General features: G+C 40.8%; 3 protein-coding genes across 3 annotated transcripts; 2 read left to right on the plus strand and 1 right to left on the minus strand.

The window, feature by feature from the left end:
* Positions 1-563: 563 nt before the first annotated feature.
* usp12a (ubiquitin specific peptidase 12a) lies at positions 564-6,185 on the minus strand. The gene is made up of 9 exons (XM_068304101.1): positions 5,771-6,185; positions 4,704-4,784; positions 4,390-4,603; positions 3,967-4,202; positions 3,578-3,654; positions 3,048-3,131; positions 2,758-2,955; positions 1,520-1,598; positions 564-1,426 (listed from the first exon to the last, which is right to left on the minus strand). The coding sequence occupies exons 1-9, from the start codon at positions 5,816-5,818 to the stop codon at positions 1,325-1,327; spliced, it is 1,119 nt and encodes a 372-aa protein (XP_068160202.1). The 5' UTR covers positions 5,819-6,185; the 3' UTR covers positions 564-1,324.
* Positions 6,186-6,473: 288 nt separating this feature from the next.
* Positions 6,474-9,202, plus strand: rpl21 (ribosomal protein L21). Its single transcript, XM_068304103.1, has 6 exons — positions 6,474-6,536; positions 7,114-7,192; positions 7,323-7,384; positions 7,735-7,847; positions 8,822-8,972; positions 9,080-9,202. Exons 2-6 carry the CDS (start codon positions 7,126-7,128, stop codon positions 9,167-9,169), a joined length of 483 nt encoding a protein of 160 aa, XP_068160204.1. The 5' UTR covers positions 6,474-6,536; positions 7,114-7,125; the 3' UTR covers positions 9,170-9,202.
* Positions 9,203-15,556: 6,354 nt separating this feature from the next.
* Positions 15,557-17,511, plus strand: gtf3ab (general transcription factor IIIA, b). Its single transcript, XM_068304299.1, has 9 exons — positions 15,557-15,670; positions 15,794-15,888; positions 15,979-16,075; positions 16,159-16,247; positions 16,342-16,415; positions 16,482-16,562; positions 16,642-16,874; positions 17,189-17,242; positions 17,345-17,511. Exons 1-9 carry the CDS (start codon positions 15,557-15,559, stop codon positions 17,477-17,479), a joined length of 972 nt encoding a protein of 323 aa, XP_068160400.1. The 3' UTR covers positions 17,480-17,511.
* The last annotated feature ends 164 nt before the right edge of the window (positions 17,512-17,675 follow it).

The raw sequence follows: 17,675 nt of genomic DNA on the forward strand, positions 1-17,675 counted from the left end.
CAGCCCGGTTGAACGCGTTTGTTTTTTGTCTCAAGGACAAAGACATGTGCAGCGTTGTGTTTACTTCCACGATAAGGCGCGTTTTTTGACCACGTGCTGCTTCACTTGCCTCCCAGCCAATGAGGTTCATCCGAGTTTGGGCTCAAGTTGCAGAAATGAGGGTTGTTGGATGCAGAGCCTGACTTTCCTCCAGCGACGCCCTGCTATTCTGGTCCTGTCTGTGCTATTAAAGGCAACTCCGATGTGTGTCACCCCTCCCTCCCCTGTCCTCCATCTTCTCTGACTCCATCCTTGCAGCACAACCCTGAAGACACCCCTCCATGATTAAGGATTGATGTTGATGTACATTTGTGGTCACATGTAACTCTTTCAGATGATTTCTGTCTGGTTCTTCGGTGGGTGTTTGTCTGAAGCACCGACAAGCGTCGGTTCTGAATGGATTAAAAATAGCTCCTGTTGCAGTGGGATAGCGGGACTACCAGGTTACACCGCTAGGGGGCGACGCCGAGCCGGATGAGTCATCAGCAGCGCTCACCTGTGGGACGCAAGACAACAAGCTCTCCCTCAATCGCACTGGCTTTATTTAAATTTTTCTTTAAAACAGAAAATAATCGCTTCACAACAGGCCTTTTTAAGCAAACCCTCACGTTAAACTTGCCAACACCTACAAAACTGTATCAAAAGTGCACCATAGTGTTAATACATCTGTTCCAGGTCTAAGATTTTCCAATAATATCTTCTTGTTATATTTATACAAATACCATCCTGTACACTGTAGAAATATACAACCCAATGTGTCCCGTAAGTAGGAGACTCATTCCTTTCCCATCCGCAATCAAACGCAATCTGCTCTCTCTAAATCCATGTGCAGATCAACAGTGTGGAGAATGAAGACTTTGGGCCAGTTTTACACCATATTAATTATTAAATACCCATTCAGCCCCACACCCATGGCAAAAACTAGTACACCACTCATACAACCAACCGACATATATACAACCCTCATTCAGCGTCTTCTTTTAAAAACAATCTTGACACAGTTTTCATTCAATATCGTCTCATCGCAGCAGCAGCGGCCAGCCAGGAGGGGGGAGGGAGGAAGGGAACAGGGGGAGCCAGGAGGGAACAGCTGGTACGTATAGGGGGGAAACTTCCACGGCTGAACTGCAGCACTGAGTGCGTAAAAAGCACAAGTAAGAATTACAGCTGTGCCAGCAGGTATGATATCCATGCAGGCTGCTGTGGCGCATTTATGGTCCACTGATCCCTAAAAGGGAACAGAGCATTCCTCCTTGTGTATCTGCTGAAACACTCATCTCCACATCTAGTCTCTGGACTGGTAAAAGAGAATGTAGCCCGACTCAGAGTTCTTGGAGATTTCAGATGTGAGGCCGTAGAATTCTTCTATGGCTTGAGCATCAATTTTCTACAACAGAACAAAAACAGACGGCAGAGTTAGAAAAAAATAAATGTTACCATGAACAACAAGTTAAATGCATACAGACGGGAATCCAGTTACCTCTACAATGTCATCATCGAACAGCAGCCAGAAGTCATGGCTTTTCACAATGGCAATGTAGTGACCCCTGTTTGGACCACTGAAAGAAAAAGCACAGTGAATAAGTGCTATATAATAAACTACAGTCTCCAAGATAGCAAGTCCACACCCAGAGTGACTGGCTGTGTAAACACTGTATGTCTGATATTTCTATTAGTTTTGGTATGGCTGCTTGAATGGGAGAATGTGCAGCTTTAAAACCTATACCTGTTATATTAATAAGTGACCTCCCTTCACTGTCCCTCCTGAGTTAGATCTGGGCAAAGAACCTCTAACAGAATAAAAACAAAACATATGTGCAGCTATGAATGCAGGTCCAGGTTGGTTCTTAGACTGCAATGCCTAAACTCACTGGGGGGGGTCTCTTAAATTGCATTAGACAGCTGTACTCCTCCTCTCATTCTTTCACTGAAAAATGCAGTTTAAAAAAAATCAGTCACTGCTGTATTTCTTAATCTGTGCTTCACATCAAATGTTGTCATCAGTGGATATTAGGAGATAGAAATTACATCCTTGCCATGAAGTAATCAGGAAATTCCAATAATTAAAATTTCAAATTAAAAAACCCCCGACAACAACTGTCAAAGTAAAATAAGGCCGCCGACTTCTTTTCAAAAATCATAGTTTAATTATATAATGGATGCAAAGTTGGTTTGGTTTTAATATTCATAAAAAACCCTGAACATAACTGTGTGAGAGTACTCTGCATCAGGGTACACAGAGAATTGTGGGCTGAGTATACAGTTTCAAGCCTTATATAGCCCGAAGACGTGGCATCGATTTCAAGATACAACTCTCTGTTCTGAAAATAACCAGCAATAGGAGGCTGAAAAGGGAGAAGACTCAAATGCATCATTTACATCAGCAGGCCTACCAACTCACTTGCCTGACTCCAAATACATCTGACCTTTTAACTACACCTTCTTTAATATATTCAGGGTCATGAAGTATTGTAGCCTGTTTCTACGTGCATTCTTTTTCTAAAAGAACCTCCCACTCCGACTGAGTCAAAGCTGCAGCTGAATGATGACTGTTAAGGGCATGTATTTTCCTGCAAGACCGGACTAGATTTGAATACACTATACACTTATTCTACAGCCTAAGGTCTGAATGCATTTTAATACACGACCAATTCGTCTGCTTTTTTCAACTTCTTGTGGAAACTATTATAAAGATGGTGTATGGTTGTGTTTACACACCTCCCACAGTGCACCACCACAGCCACCAAGTCATAGAGCCTCTCAGGATTGGTGGCGTCCCCGGATGTGTTGAAGAGGCGGAGCTCCAGGGGGAAGACGACGCGATAGGACAGCTTAGTGTAGCGCTGTAGCTGCTCCATATACTTAAAACGCTTCAGGTGCAAGGCCAAGATCATTGGCAGTTTCTTCACACGCATCCTACATCACAAACATTAAAGTTAGACACTATTTCTAAAGACAAACACAGACACCCTAAAAATCACTTATTAAAGATGGACCTCTATACTAACCTCTTGTGTGCCTCCTGCTTGCTCCTGCATTCTTCACAGTAGTACTTGTACTCGCTGCACAGTGTCTCTGTGTTACTGAACCCTCTGACGAGCCATAAAGAGAAAAAAATCAATACACAACCTAAAATCCACATCTACAAATAAATGATTTCATTCAATTGCAATTTTCTTCTAATTTTTTACTCTCATATTTATCCTTCAAAAGTCACTATCATCACATTAACTTGTGACATTTTTTTGTTTTAAACAAAATACTTAAAATTGTTAGGACTTTAAGTTGCATGCCAAAAATGATTAATAATCACAATCCCCAAATGCCATTAAACTGTGACTAGTTGTTTTGTGATGATTACAAATATTTGTTCTTTTTCCCGTTACTTAAAATGGGAGAATACAACATTTGACAAATTCTTGACTAAGAAATAATTGTAGTTAAAATTCATTAGTTTCAGTTTTTATGCTTCTTGATTTCCTGTAAATAACGAAAAATCTCCATCAAATATGTTTGATCCTTTAAATAAATAATTTACCTGAGGCAGTGTGTGATGGAAGTGTTCTGTTCTACATCCACAGAAAGGTCCAGAAAGTCCTCATCTTTGCTGCTTATCTGTAGAAAAAAAAAGAGCTAAAAGGCAAATTCCAAATACTAGAAAAATGTGTCAGTGTGATCAGTTTGAATTGTTATCACACTGCCTCACAATGCAGTCATAAAAATCCTTTTGCAAGCTATTTTACCTCAAGCATGTTTTGCACACAAAAACAGACAACCTAAATGTTTTTCTCCTGTTATGCCGTCAGCAGCAGGTCTGCTGGGCTTGAATGAAAACTTGTTTAAACAAGACTCCGTTGACACACAATACATGTTTGTGGTAAGCCACTTAAACTTCTCCCTTTGTGTCAAATCAGCACTCAGACTTACCGTTTCGCAGGTGAGGCATCGTGTCTCATTGGTCAGAGTGCCTTGGAAGATCTCATGGACCCAGGTGGGAGCGGGCGTGGCATTACTGTTGTTGTTCTGACAGTCCAATGTACCGTTGGCAAGACGGCCATTGGTTTTCTCCTGCTTCCTCTCCTCCTGAAGCAGATCTGCAATTGTGTTCAGTAGGTAGTTCAGGAACTCATGAGCATCTTGTTGCATGTAATTGTCGAACAGCTCTGAGGAAGAACGTACAGAGAGAGACATTAGAGCTGTCATTCAGCAGGTATGCCAATGTCTTCTGTTGTCTTTGGAGTTCTACACAAGTGAGCAGTCAACAAGAAAAAAGGGGGATTTAAAACAGTTATTTAAGTCATGATTTAAGTCTCTTCTTTAACTTCTTTTCTCTCATTGGTTTAATCTCACCATTCTCCTTGCGTAGCCGTGTGATGAACTTCTTGGGTGGTATGACACCCACCTTCCTCTTCTGGTTGGCAATACTGTGGAATAGGTCTGCCAAGCAGGTGAGGAGGTTCTCCTTCCTCCGAGGCTGACTGCGGTACGCCAAGATCTTCTCCCGAAATGGCCGGCAGAAGTACAGAGCCTGCAGTACTGAGTTGCAGTAGCAGGTGTTTCCGAACTAAAAAACCACAAATGACATAGAGCAGAATCACCGTGAGACCGTGTTGAGGGGAGATGTATTTGAGAACAATGAATCTGTCGATGCATAATTTTCTTACGTTGACCAGACCAAAGTAGTGTTCATTGACCGGAAACTGCTCAGATCCAATCTCTTTCTCCAGTGCAGAGGCATTGGCGCCCTGTAAATGCACAGAGACATTATACATTGTTTTCTGCTGAACAATGACACAAACACAGCGAGTGGGCGACTACATCAGTAAACATTTGACAAATGGAAGAGTAACAACTTGTTATTTGGTAACTTGTTGCACAGACAAAACAAAAACAATACTAGATTGAATGATTTATCTTTCCACCTCTACTTCAATCTTAAATGCCTTTAGAGTACAAAAGTAACTACACTGCCAGGTCAATAGGGCTGTCCCAGGACAGTGCTTACACAGATTCCAAAAAATAAAAAAAATAAAAAATGGTGGTCTGAGATAACAGCACAGGCTTTCGTCTTCGTTCAAAGATTGGTTGTCTTTTTGTGAAACACTCTTCTAACATGATTCGGTCAGAGTTAAACGAATTCGTTACGATGTTAGGTGCAGAGTGGAGCAAAACCTGGAACAGGTCCACAGCTGCGCAGCTAGCTTTCAACCATGTCGTCATTGCCAACGCTAATAAGACCTGGTAGTTTGTCCAAGGCCAACAATCAGTCCCTGGTGGTTTCCCTACGCATGTTACAAACAACCATGTCTGTAGGAAGGCATCATTTATCCAGAAGTGTTCCGGTTGTTTGTGAGATGTAACGCTGGTTTAGCATTAGTTACTCTGGCATTAGCTAGTTAGCTGAAAATCACAGTTGCAGCAGGTGCACGGTCACTATGTTTTCAAAGCTGTGATAAATATTAACCAAATAACCAGTCAAGTTATTAGCTGACCGTAAATCAATCACTGTAAAGAAAGACCTTCTATAATCGTTAGCGAACAGACCAGCGCGAATTAGGCTGTGGGCGGCAGCTTGCTTTGCTATAACGTTAGTCGCAAAATCTGGTAGGCTAGCAGAGATACCAGGATTAAATGCTTTTAATAATTCTACTGTTTAAAATAACAGGGCGCAACGGCTTCCTTTTCGCACAATACCCGGGATTATACCGGTAAATGACTGTCATGCACTCACCATGGTACAAAAAGAGGCAAATTTGGAGACTGTCATTAGGATTTCCATTCGGCTAGCGCCATCTTCCACCGAACAAGCCGCGCGCTGACAGGACTCGGCTGGTTCCCCTCGTGAGCAGGCAGGCGATTCTTGCTGAGCTCGCGACGGAAAGTCCACCAGCTCAAGAACACGAGCGCATTCGCATTCACGGCTAGTTGCTTCCGTTTTCGCCTAATCACAACCATCAAATACGATCACTTCAGACTTTCAGGACTTCCGGGCACGCTTAGTTCTATAAAATGGTCTTAACTATAAGCCAAATTAAGACAGCCCAACGTCTCTAATAAAGTACAGCCCAATGTCATCAAAACATTTAGATCTGTTCGCTCAAGTTTTGCGCATGCGTATTACCACAAAGCTATATAAGCGTATCATGTATGTAATCGTTACGTATAGTTCTTGTAAAGTATATTTTAATCGCTTCGTTCATACTTCTAATTTCTTGTAAGTTAATAACTTACATTAATAGTAAAAAAAAAGTTAAATAACAAGACCTTATTGATCGGGGCGGATTGAGGACCAGTTATTGTAAAGTAGTACGTTGTATGTTTCCGCCTTAGTTCCTGAACATGCTGACTCTGGATCTGCAGACCACCTCGGCTCATTTGGCGTCATGTTATTTTGTTCAGGCAATTGTGTGGCCTGCCTCAACTGTGTGTCACTAGGCGGAGTTTGGGGTCCTGCAAACTCTCTTTCCGCCGTACCCGCCATCTTGTATAGACCGGGGGTAAGATCATGTTCTTCTTAAATCTTATTTTCGTCGTTCTTTTCGTGTAATTCACAACCATGACTATCACGTAGTTTCTACAGAGTGTCCCTTTAATGTAACGGGATCAATATAAATTTTGAATAACGCTCCATATTCGGAAATTCTCCGTTTATTGTGAGTCGGAGTAGCATCGTGGCTTTCCATGTGGGCCTTGGAGGCAGCTTAACGTTAAGTAAACTAGCATTCCTCTGAGCTTATTTTTCCTAGCTGTGAAACAACATTACACCCCATGTATCGAGGGATTTCAGTCTTTATTAAACTACTTCACCATAGTCCATTGTTTTATCATACTTCAAGGTCTGTTGTTGAAAGTAGGAGACAGTTGCGATAAATGAGAAATATAAAAACATTTACATATTTCATGTGCGTGAGTTAGGGAGATGCTTCCCTAATTTTAGAATCTCTACACACTACTACCTTTTATTTAGTTGGGGGGGGGGTGTGAGCTGTCAGTTTTTCCTATTAGGTATCCTGCAATTTTCACGTGCAGAATAATGATCAGATTCTGACATATCTAACATGTATTTGTTCTTAGTAATCAGGCATCATGACGAACACCAGAGGCAAGAGGAGGGGGACCAGGTATATGTTCAGCAGGCAGTTCCGTAAACATGGTGAGCACCAACCTAAAGAGTGACTGACAATGTCAGACGTTTAAAGTGTGCCTCCTTTTTTCTGTCAAACAAGTAGAAATGATGTCAGAACTGTGTCCAATGACATTAATTGTCTGTGTTTACTTCACAGGCCCAATTCCCTTGTCTACATACATGCGCATCTACAAGAAGGGTGACATTGTTGACATCAAGGTAAAATTCAGTCATTTGAAATATTCTTATCAATATATTCCATTATGTGGCTAGTCAGTAAATTTAAATTTTTTTAATTTTTAAAATTTTTTTATAAACTGTATTAAACCCTGACTGAAATTAAGAATCCACCCTAACACGTTAGTAGATGCATCCAGTTGAGGAGGAGGTAGACTGGTAGGCAGCTCCTTCTTGGTGTTCCTTGCTCTAGGCACACCAGCTGCTTAGTTTTATATGGGTGTAAACAAATAGGGACATGAAACCCTGTTGGCAGTTGACAGAAGCAATTTTTGAAAAGGTGACTAATTTCTAACGGCATAAACACATTTCTATATGTAATGTCTTCTCAGGGCACAGGCACCATTCAGAAAGGAATGCCACACAAATGCTACCATGGCAAGACGGGACGTGTTTATAACGTAACCCAGCATGCTGTTGGCATCATTGTCAACAAGCAGGTCAAGTGAGTGGGTTTTTTCGTCCCTCAAGTAATCCATCATGTAATGCTTCTTGTTTCAAGTCACACATTTTTTCAGCTCTTGTTCTGTTTTTTTTTTTGTGAAGCTCTTTTTGTTAGTAATTTCAATCTTGTTTTGTGTACTTACTCAAGCAGTTTATCTACAATGAGGGATTTAACCCCATCTTCACTTTGCCACTGGGGCTGTTTATGTCTTGAGTGGTCATTCGTGTGGGGGAAATAATTTCATCCTTGAGCATCCCCAGTTAAACTCCTGTTTGACTTGAGGTTGTTCTGAGGGGACAGCAGAGTAACACACACTGAAACACCACTACTGAAATAGAACTTTTGAGCTAGAGCGACTTGGCAATTTGTGTTTTTGTCCATCGGTCCTTCAGTGAAATCATTAAACATTTGTGAATGTCATAATTAAGGTCTCAACATACATTAATCAACATGGGTAATTGAAAATGCTTGATGCTCAATTTTGTACAAAAAAATTAACTTCAGATTAGTAGAGGTAATTTAATTCAGATCGCATTCCACACAGAAATGGATTCTTGCTTTTGTTTTGTATGTGTCAAACTTTCACCAAACATTTCTTGTATAGTGTATTTGATTAGGTACACTTTAATGATCCCAAACTGGGAAATTCACAATAATATTAACCATGATAAATATTTCTGCTTGTTGATATTTAAATTTTTCACAAATGCATATTTTTTGAAAGGTTGGACACCTAGCATATACCCCCAAAACAAGACAATTGACAGTAAACTTGTCTCACTGACTGAGTCTTTTATTGCATTTTCATGCGGTGCTTGGGAGGGGAGGGGTTTGTTACCTACCTGACTTGTGAATTTTTGCCTGTGAGCTTTTATGAAGTATGATATTGTCAAAATTCTCTGTCTCAGTAACAATGTGATGGAATGCTGTTTTGGCTTGCATTGGATGTGAACTTCTGCTTTTGGCTCACACAGGGGCAAAATCCTGGCCAAGAGGATCAACGTGCGTATTGAGCATGTGAAGCACTCAAAGAGCAGGGACAGCTTCCTTCAGCGCGTCAAAGAGAACGAGGCTAAGAAGGCGGACGCCAAGAAGAACGGCAGTTGGGTGGAACTTAAGCGCCAGGTATTGGCTCAAAATTATTATTTTTTAAAATAAAATAGAAGAAAGGAGTTATAACTGTCACCGTTCCAGTTTTCCTGTATTTCACCTCTTTCTCGTCTTCTCCACAGCCTGCAGCTCCTCGTGATGCCCACTTTGTCAGCACCAAGAAAAATGTGCCACAGCTGCTGGAGCCCATCCCCTACGAGTTCATGGCATAAAGGAGCTCACAAAATAAAGACATTTGTACACACGCTGCTGGTCTTGTTTATTTGTGCAGTTTTTTGCTGATAGTGTCGTGCTGTGCTGTCATTCAGTGATGTTTCTTCTCCTTTGATTGCTCAAAATGAAATAAAACACATTTCATTTCACCGGCGATCTGAGAATGACAAGCGCACACACATTAAGTCTTGCGTAGTGCCAGAATTTATAAGCCCTACCCACACTGATCATTAGGACACGCTTGTTTGATTTGTGTTTGAGTAATTCAGCATTACTACAAAAAAAAAAGTTGTAATATCTAACTTACATTAAGCCCCTGTGGTTCCAGGGTTCTCCAAACATGAGCTGGGTGCACGGGTGTCACCAGGGATGACGAAAAAAACGTTTTTGTGGTGAATTTTCCTTCCTCATTAGCTAGTTTGAAGAAAAACTGGTATTATGAGACATGGTTAGGTGAAGAAATAGTTACTGGTTAGGCTAGTAAACAGATGGACAATAGATCTACAGTGGGGAAAAAAAGTCAGCCACCAATTGAGCAAGTTCACCCTCTTAAAAATGTGAGAGGCCTGTAATTGTCATAGGTATACCTCAACTATGAGAGAATGAGAAAAAAAATCCATAAAATCCCACTGATTTTTAAAGATTTCATTTGCAAATTATGGTTGAAAATAAGTATTTGGTCAAAATAAAAGTTTGTGTCAATACTTTGTAATATACCCTTTGTTGGAAATGACTGGTCAACGTTTTCTGTAAATCTTCACAAGGTTTTCACTCACTGTTGCTGGAATTTTGGCCCATTCCTCCATGTAGATCTCTAGAGCAGTGATGTTTTGGGGTTGTCGTAGGGTAACGCAGACTTTCAACTCCCTCCAAAGATTTTCTATGGGGTTGAGATCTGGAGACTGACTAGGCCACTCCAGGACCTTGAAATGTTTCTTATGAAGCCAATCCTTTGTTTCACAGGCAGTGTGTTTGGGATCATTGTTGTAAGACCCAGCCACGTTTCATCTTCAAGGCCTTTGCTGATGGAAAGTGCTTTTCACTCAAAATCTCATGATACATGGCCCCATTCATTCTTTCCTTCACACGGGTCCGTCGTCCTGGTCCCTTTGCAGAAGAAACAGCCCCAAAGCATGATGTTTCCACCCAATGCTTCACAGCAGGTATGGTGTTCTTGTATGCAATTCAGTATTCTTTCTCCTCCAAACATGAGAAGTTGTGTTTCTACCAGAAAGTTCTATTTTGGTTTCACCTGACCATAGGACATTCTCCCAGTCCTCTTCTGGATCATCCAAGTGCTCTCTAGCAAACTTCAGACGGGCCTGGACGTGTACTGCCTTAAGCAGGGGGACACGTCTGGCACTGCAGGATTTTTTTTTCTCATTCTGTCTCATAGTTGAGGTATACCTATGATGACCATTACAGGTGTCTCCTCTTTTAAGAGGGAGAACTTGCACAATTGTTGGTTGACTAAATACCCCCCCTCCCCATGATATTGACGCCACTGGAGACAGAACAAACAGTAGAAGGAACTAGGATGGAGAAATGGAATGCTGCTTTGTTGGATTGAATTGACTTGTTTCACCCACATTTTTATGAAGGGGAAATGTGGCTCATGCCGTCAGGATAGATCAGAGGCTGTTCGCCCCTGAAGTGCGGGGAGGTTGGAAACGTGTGTCCTCAAATAAATCCACAAACCCATGGGGAGTGGACCACTCCCTGTGTTTGAATGGAGTCCATGGGTGAAATTTCTAGTCTCCATGGTTGTACAGTAGATGGCAGTGTGTAATCGCACAAAACACACAGCCTTTGATACAACACTCTGACTTGCTTAACAGGATCAGTTGCATTAATAATGTAGGTTAATTAATTATGAAGCCTATTAAAATTAATAAACAAATAAAATCATGAAACAAAAGCGCTGTTTTCCGTTTCCACATACTGGAAGTGAATGTCTGGCTTCAAAATAAGTGCGCAGAATGGAAACGACCACGATGGTTGTAGAGAAGAATACATGTTTAGTGTCTTTACCAGACAACCAGTCGTTCTTAACTTTTTTACAAAAGACATTCAGATAACCAAAATTAATTAATTTATTCAAACCTCCAGGTAAATAGTAAGCGATTACTTCTTCGGAAAAAGATGCTTAACTATGATTTCATCACAATGATTTCTCTTGAACATTTTTATCAGGTTTCATAAATGCATCTTATTCACATTTCAAAACACCTATCAGCTATAATAAGAATTTGAATCTTAAGTTTTTTTAGGGTTGTGAAACAGTACAAAATCAGATGAAATTTTCTATATAATATATTAATGAGGCTCCTTTTAAAATTTGATGGGTAACTTCTTATTTGTAAATAACCTTTTATTCTTCAATATTCCAGCCATAATGGTACAGCACAGTGTGTGTGTGTGTGTGTGAGGGGGGTGACATCTATGATTTGTGTACTGTTTAATCAGTGGAGGCTGAATGGCTGGCTGGTTTTGTGACAAATAGGTTATCTCATCCCACCTCAGTACTTTACCCAATATTTACACGAATTAGCAGCAGTTTACAGAGATAGGGCGAGCAGCTGACATGATGAAGAGCGTGTGTGTGTGTGCGTATGTGAGAGGGAGAGAGAGCTAGAGGGAGATCAACACAGGCCAACAGGGATTCAGCCTGAAAGTCACATTTTTCAGTGGATGCATCACTTGAATTTCTCCAAAGAGCTGCCATAAATTTTGAGGGTGGATTTTGTTAGCCATGTAAATTCTGTATGCAGAATGAATTTTGTGATCCCTACGGTGAACGAGGGCGTCGAGATAAAACTGCCGGGGTTGTCTTTTCTCACCCTGACCACCCTACAGGCCTGGGGGTCAGTGAATTCAGACATGGGTCTTATCAGGCCAGAGTAATAAGTATCCAACAACCTGCATGAGTTAAACCAGGAAAAAACAGATGGGAAAATAAAATGCAATCAATCAGTGAGCCGGTTGGCAGCCAAAGCCCTTGGTATTGATTTGCAAACGCCTGGATTTTATATTTGAAGAGAATGGCACGACAATGTTTTAATATAGTCCTACAGCTGTGATAGCCATCATAATTTATGTATTTGTATAATTTTCCCACCCAAATTCTGTCTTTTCATTCATGTGTTGATTTTAACTGCATTATTCGATGTTGAACCTGCCTATACATCTATAGTAAGCGTTTTGTGTGTGTGTGCGTGCGCATATGAGCGTACGTGTTTGTGTGTGTGTTCTCATAGCATCAGGAGCTCCTCTGACTCATGGAAGTTACTGATTGAAGGAACGAAAAGTAAACAAAAAGAGAGAGAGAGAGAGAAAGCAAGCAAGAGGGAGGAGGGCAGAAGGACGAGGCCTGCGGATAAAAGCCGTGGAACACTATGAACTCCTTAATCACACGTTTGACACACACAGATTGAGTCTGTCAGTTCAGCCTGCAGCTCAGAGCAGCCGTATCGACCTGGGGTGTTACATATTAACCACATACAAATAGTCAATCATTGGACATGTCTCAGTCCAAGAGGAGTAAATGTTAAAGATATGAAATGTCAGAATTATATCATCATTATATTTTATTATTTCTGGATCACATATTTAAGGGCTGGTTCACCCATGTTCGAAAAACACTCATCCTCTCCAGCTTAAATGTGGTGTGATTGAGCCACTTTGATTTTTTTGGGCCCTTTGGTTTGTGTGTTCACATATCTGTTTCTCAGATTTTTGACTCCAGATGTTGGATGGATGACGTCTCATGTATGGTACTCAAAGCATCAACAAATGTCACCACAATACTTCTCCTTTAGAGATATTTTCCAGTTATTGTCAGTGTGATTTATAGACAGTCCACTAACATGGAATCATTTGAGATGCTGTAAAGAATTGAGTATTTGTTAAAAGCAAAAGTAAAACTATTGTGAAGATACTTTTAAAAATGTTCTACCGATTCAGACTTGAGTATAAATAGTTTTATCTGTACTATGTCATGCACACATGTGATATTGAAAGGGAATATTATGCTAGTAATATACTGTATAGTATTATTGTGGTTCATTAAAACTACTTGATTTTTGTTCATGATTTATTCACATGTTGACAGCATTCCAATGTTGTGGCAGGTCTGGCCACAGACCGCTTGTAGAAGTGAAACCTAACTAAAAATAACTCAAATGTTTGCGTCTTATATTTTTTGGAAATGTAAATGAACCAACCCTTCAAACTTTGTCCTGTTTATCCTACTTAAATGCCTGCCCATCCCTCATTCTCTACTCTTGAAGGAGAAAAGGCCCCCAGTGGTCCCTGGAGTAATATTTGTAATTGTGATGCAAGCGTGGGTGTGACGATGTGTGTCCGCACGATATGTGCATGTCTGGGATAGGCCTGAATGTTGGACAAAGGCACAAGGAAATCCCAGCGCAGGCCAAACAGAGTGCATGCTGTATCTATGTGTGTGATAGGTGGGGTGATAGAGCTTGTGTGGTTATCGGAGATGGGGGGGAGGCATGGTCATATATGTGGATATTGGGCCAGCTGTATTGATCCTAGCCCTGACAGGAGAGGTGGAGGAGGTGCGGGAGACCGGATGAAAAGAGGAGGAGGAGGCTGATAACAGTGTCAACTGACCCTGGCATGGTTACCTGAAGCGTGGGAGGGCACTAAGGTAACGCCCAACAGGCTCTCAACAGGCCTTAATCACAAAAGTCAATCAAAGGTTCCACATGAGAGCATGACATTGGCGCAGAAGGTGATCTCTAATGTTTAGATAAGGAGATAGTTTCAATGGATTGACGTGATGTCTTTTTCTAAAGTCCCTTTTTCATTTAATGTGTATTTCTCTCACATTTGAAAGATAAACGCTTCTCAAAAATGAAATGAGGCTCAGGTATCTTTCTGCGACAGGCAAAGTTGGTCTGGTAGCAATGAGATTAATGCTACATCTGAAGTGAGTTGGAAATGTGTGCAGAAGATTTTGTGCAAAATTATTGAATATTTTTTAGGTAATGCCTCAGAATCCGTCATCTGAGACACTTTTCATTTACAGGATGAACCAATATTCAACCTGCAACCATGGAAAAGAATACATAGAATAAATAGATATAAATTACTAAATACAGTGATATTTCACAATTTGGTGTTGAGAGACATTTTGTTGAATAATATTTACTGTAGTGTTATTTCAGCTATTTTTTGGGAAGTAAATGTAATGAACAGACGGGTGAATATAATGGATAAATCCGTTCCTATAAACCCTTCCAACCTTTGTTCCTGATGAGGAACAGGATGATGATTCAAAAGCTGAATTAATACATAAAATATGTATTTAATTATGTACTCATAAAATACATGAATACATCTGAGGTTTTGCTGGTTTGGAATCACCAGTAACTATTGACTTTGACTTATGACTTTAACTGGAACAGATAGCGTTGAATAGCTGAGTTGCTGTTTTTACAATGGACTTTCACTACTGCCGTGTGTGTTTCTGCTTAAAAACACTTTCCATTTGTGATAAAGGCTATTGTTTAGCCAAAGCTAACTTTGATGGTAAAATATTCCCACTACAGCTAGCCACTGCAGCCACAAGTAAGTGGAGTTTATCGTCTTCAACCACCAAATGGTAGTTTGTCATTTAGTTTAAATAGCACAATGTGCACTATAAGCCTACAGTATTATTCAGACTAGTGTAACTTTGGGCTCTGCAAACATTTGCATTCAGATATCAGAACAAATATGGCTCTATCAGCATAATCTCACTTTAATAATGGGACATTCCACAGAATTAAATTCTAAATTTGCCATTTCTTCTTTTTCAGGAATCACACAGGCTGACATTGAAGTATGCGAAGGGTTGATTATTCTCAAATTTGCAAGTCACAAAGGATCGTTCCAAAGACAAAGTTCTGACAACAATAAATCTCAGCTATCAAAAACAGTATTGGAGGTCTGATAAGATTGAGATTAGACCAATAAATCCTGTGAATGTGTGTGATCACCAGAGACAGACAGTCGCCTCTATCCCTGGTTGTGCTCCACACACACGCGCACACACATGCACACACACGCACGCACGCAGCAGATCAGCTGATAGGGATTCACACCCTCCTCTGAGGAGCCTTTGTGACATTTTAAAGCCTGAATCAATCAAGGTTCAGGACAAAGTCATGACTGTTTATAATGTTAAAATATCAAAAGGATCACTATTATCCAGGGATTTCACTCATGTTTTCCCCAGACACCCCTTTTCATTCACTCATGGTACATTCCAATAAGATAAATGAAGCACAGGTGAGCTGCTGGTTGTAGGTTTAAATGTGTGCTTTGATACTACAGGTACTAACTGTGACCACTGCACCACATCTGAGAGATTATTAAAGATGGGGGAGCGGTTGCAAAGCCAAAAGAGCTACATCTGTTCTTTGTTTGACTGTAAAGCTAAATTCAGTAAGTCATGGAAGCTAGAGGCTCATCTTTGCAAACACACAGGATTGGTGAGTGGTTTTCAAAGAAGCCAAATGGAACAATGAGAAACACCAAATAAGTGTGACACAGGTGATATTCGGCTTTTCTATTTATATGCTTTTGTTGGGATTGCGTGTCAAACGTTTCCTCAGAAACCTTTCACCTGTGATCACTGTGACAAGAGGTTTTGCACCCGGTATCAACTCACCAGACATGAGCTGAATCACAGCGGTGAAAAACCTCACAAGTAAGGGCTTCTCTGTTACGAATGCAAATAGTCGCCTGTGATATTTGTTTCTCTGGATGCCTTTAAACCATAACCTGCCCTCGTCTCCAGGTGTTTGGTTCATGGATGCTCTGAGGCCTTTGTTACAAATGCCAGCATGAAGAACCACGTGGCTCGAGTTCACCATGAAGAACAGAAGCGATTTAAAGTAGAATAAACTGTTTTTACTCCTGTCATACTATCAAATACGTTAAGATTTAGTGGTTTCCTTTGGGTTTTTTTGTGTTCCAGTGTGACCAGGACGGCTGTGGAGAAGGTTTCAACAAAAGGAACCAACTGAGAGCCCACCAGAGCGAGCACCAACAGATTCCACCTTTTCAGTGAGTGGAAATGCATCAAATGCAAGAATATAAATATAATTTTGTCATCCTTTTGTCCGTCTCCAGTCACAACGTTTTACTTCTCTTGATGCAGGTGTACTTTCAGTGACTGCGACAGAAAATTTGCCACTCATGGAAAACTGAGGCATCACCAGAGGGTGCATGGAGGTTGGTGTATTGCTTTTTATTCCTGCGTCATTGATATATTTTAAAAACCATGTCTCTTTGCTCCAGGTTACCTTTGCGAAGACGAAGCGTGTCCTTTTCAGGGGAAGACGTGGACAGAATATCTGAAGCACAGAAATGAACACAAAGGTATGAGTGCACTGCTGGATGGAGTTTTTGTCGGACACGTTGTTGTTCGACCTCGTCTTAATGACTTCTTTGTCCTCAGTCAAGGTGCCATGTGGAGGGTGCAAAAAGCTATTTAACAACAGCTGGTTCTTGCGCCAGCATGAGCTGCGAGTCCACTCTGGGGAACGGAGGAAGTTGTCCTGCCCGAGAAAAGGGTGTGATAAAGAGTTCACGCGTTGCTTCAACTTGGACAGTCACATACTGGGAGACCATGAAGGCAAGAATCCATTTAGCTGTGCCTATGAAGGCTGCGGCAAGAGCTTTGCCATGAAGGTAAACCTGCACTTCACCTCAAACTAGTGACATCCACCCTAACTGATCATTTATTGCATTTAATTAGTTAATCCACACCCTCCTGTTTTTAACTAAAATGGATGTTAACAGAAGTTAACTCTGTAAACCGTGCAGAATGAGGTCTTGATCTACTTAAATCTTGGTTGCTGTAATATTACCTTTAGTTTTGATGTCTCATGAGCAGACATTTCATAAATCTGAGCTTTTTAAATTCCTTCCAGCCTATTTTTTTTTTGTGTATGGGAGGGGTATGTGTTGAAATTTCTTCAATTCTAGATGTTCTCATTAATCAGGAAAGCCTGTGGAGACATGAAGTGGTGCATGACCCAGAAAAGAAAAAGCTGACGGTAATATCCTTGCCAAACCTCATTCTGCTTTCGATGCAGAAATAGTCTTCCTAACCTGTTTCCTTACAATTTTTTTTTTAAACATTTTTGCCCTTCTTACAGAAATTGCACCCGAAAAAGAATCAGCCGTGGCGCCGGGCGCTACAGGTCAGACTGGCAGCTGCTGCGAGTCCGTTGGAAACAATCAAGCTCGCTGCAGACCTTCAAAACACAACGCTGAACGACGACAAATCATGAGGATGCATTATATGAAATTATAAATGGGTGTTTTCATTAATGGTGATATGAACCACATTTCTTTTGATTATACTTGGTTTATGCAATTATAAAATAAACCCTCATTTACTACAGCATAATATTAGCTAGCGTCCCATGACTGTTTCATCATGAAACTCCCATTTCTTCCGTTCAAAGTCAAAATAATGCTTTTGAG

The sequence above is a fragment of the Antennarius striatus genome, chromosome 20 (genome assembly GCF_040054535.1).
Source record: "Antennarius striatus isolate MH-2024 chromosome 20, ASM4005453v1, whole genome shotgun sequence".
Lineage (NCBI taxonomy): Eukaryota > Metazoa > Chordata > Actinopteri > Lophiiformes > Antennariidae > Antennarius > Antennarius striatus.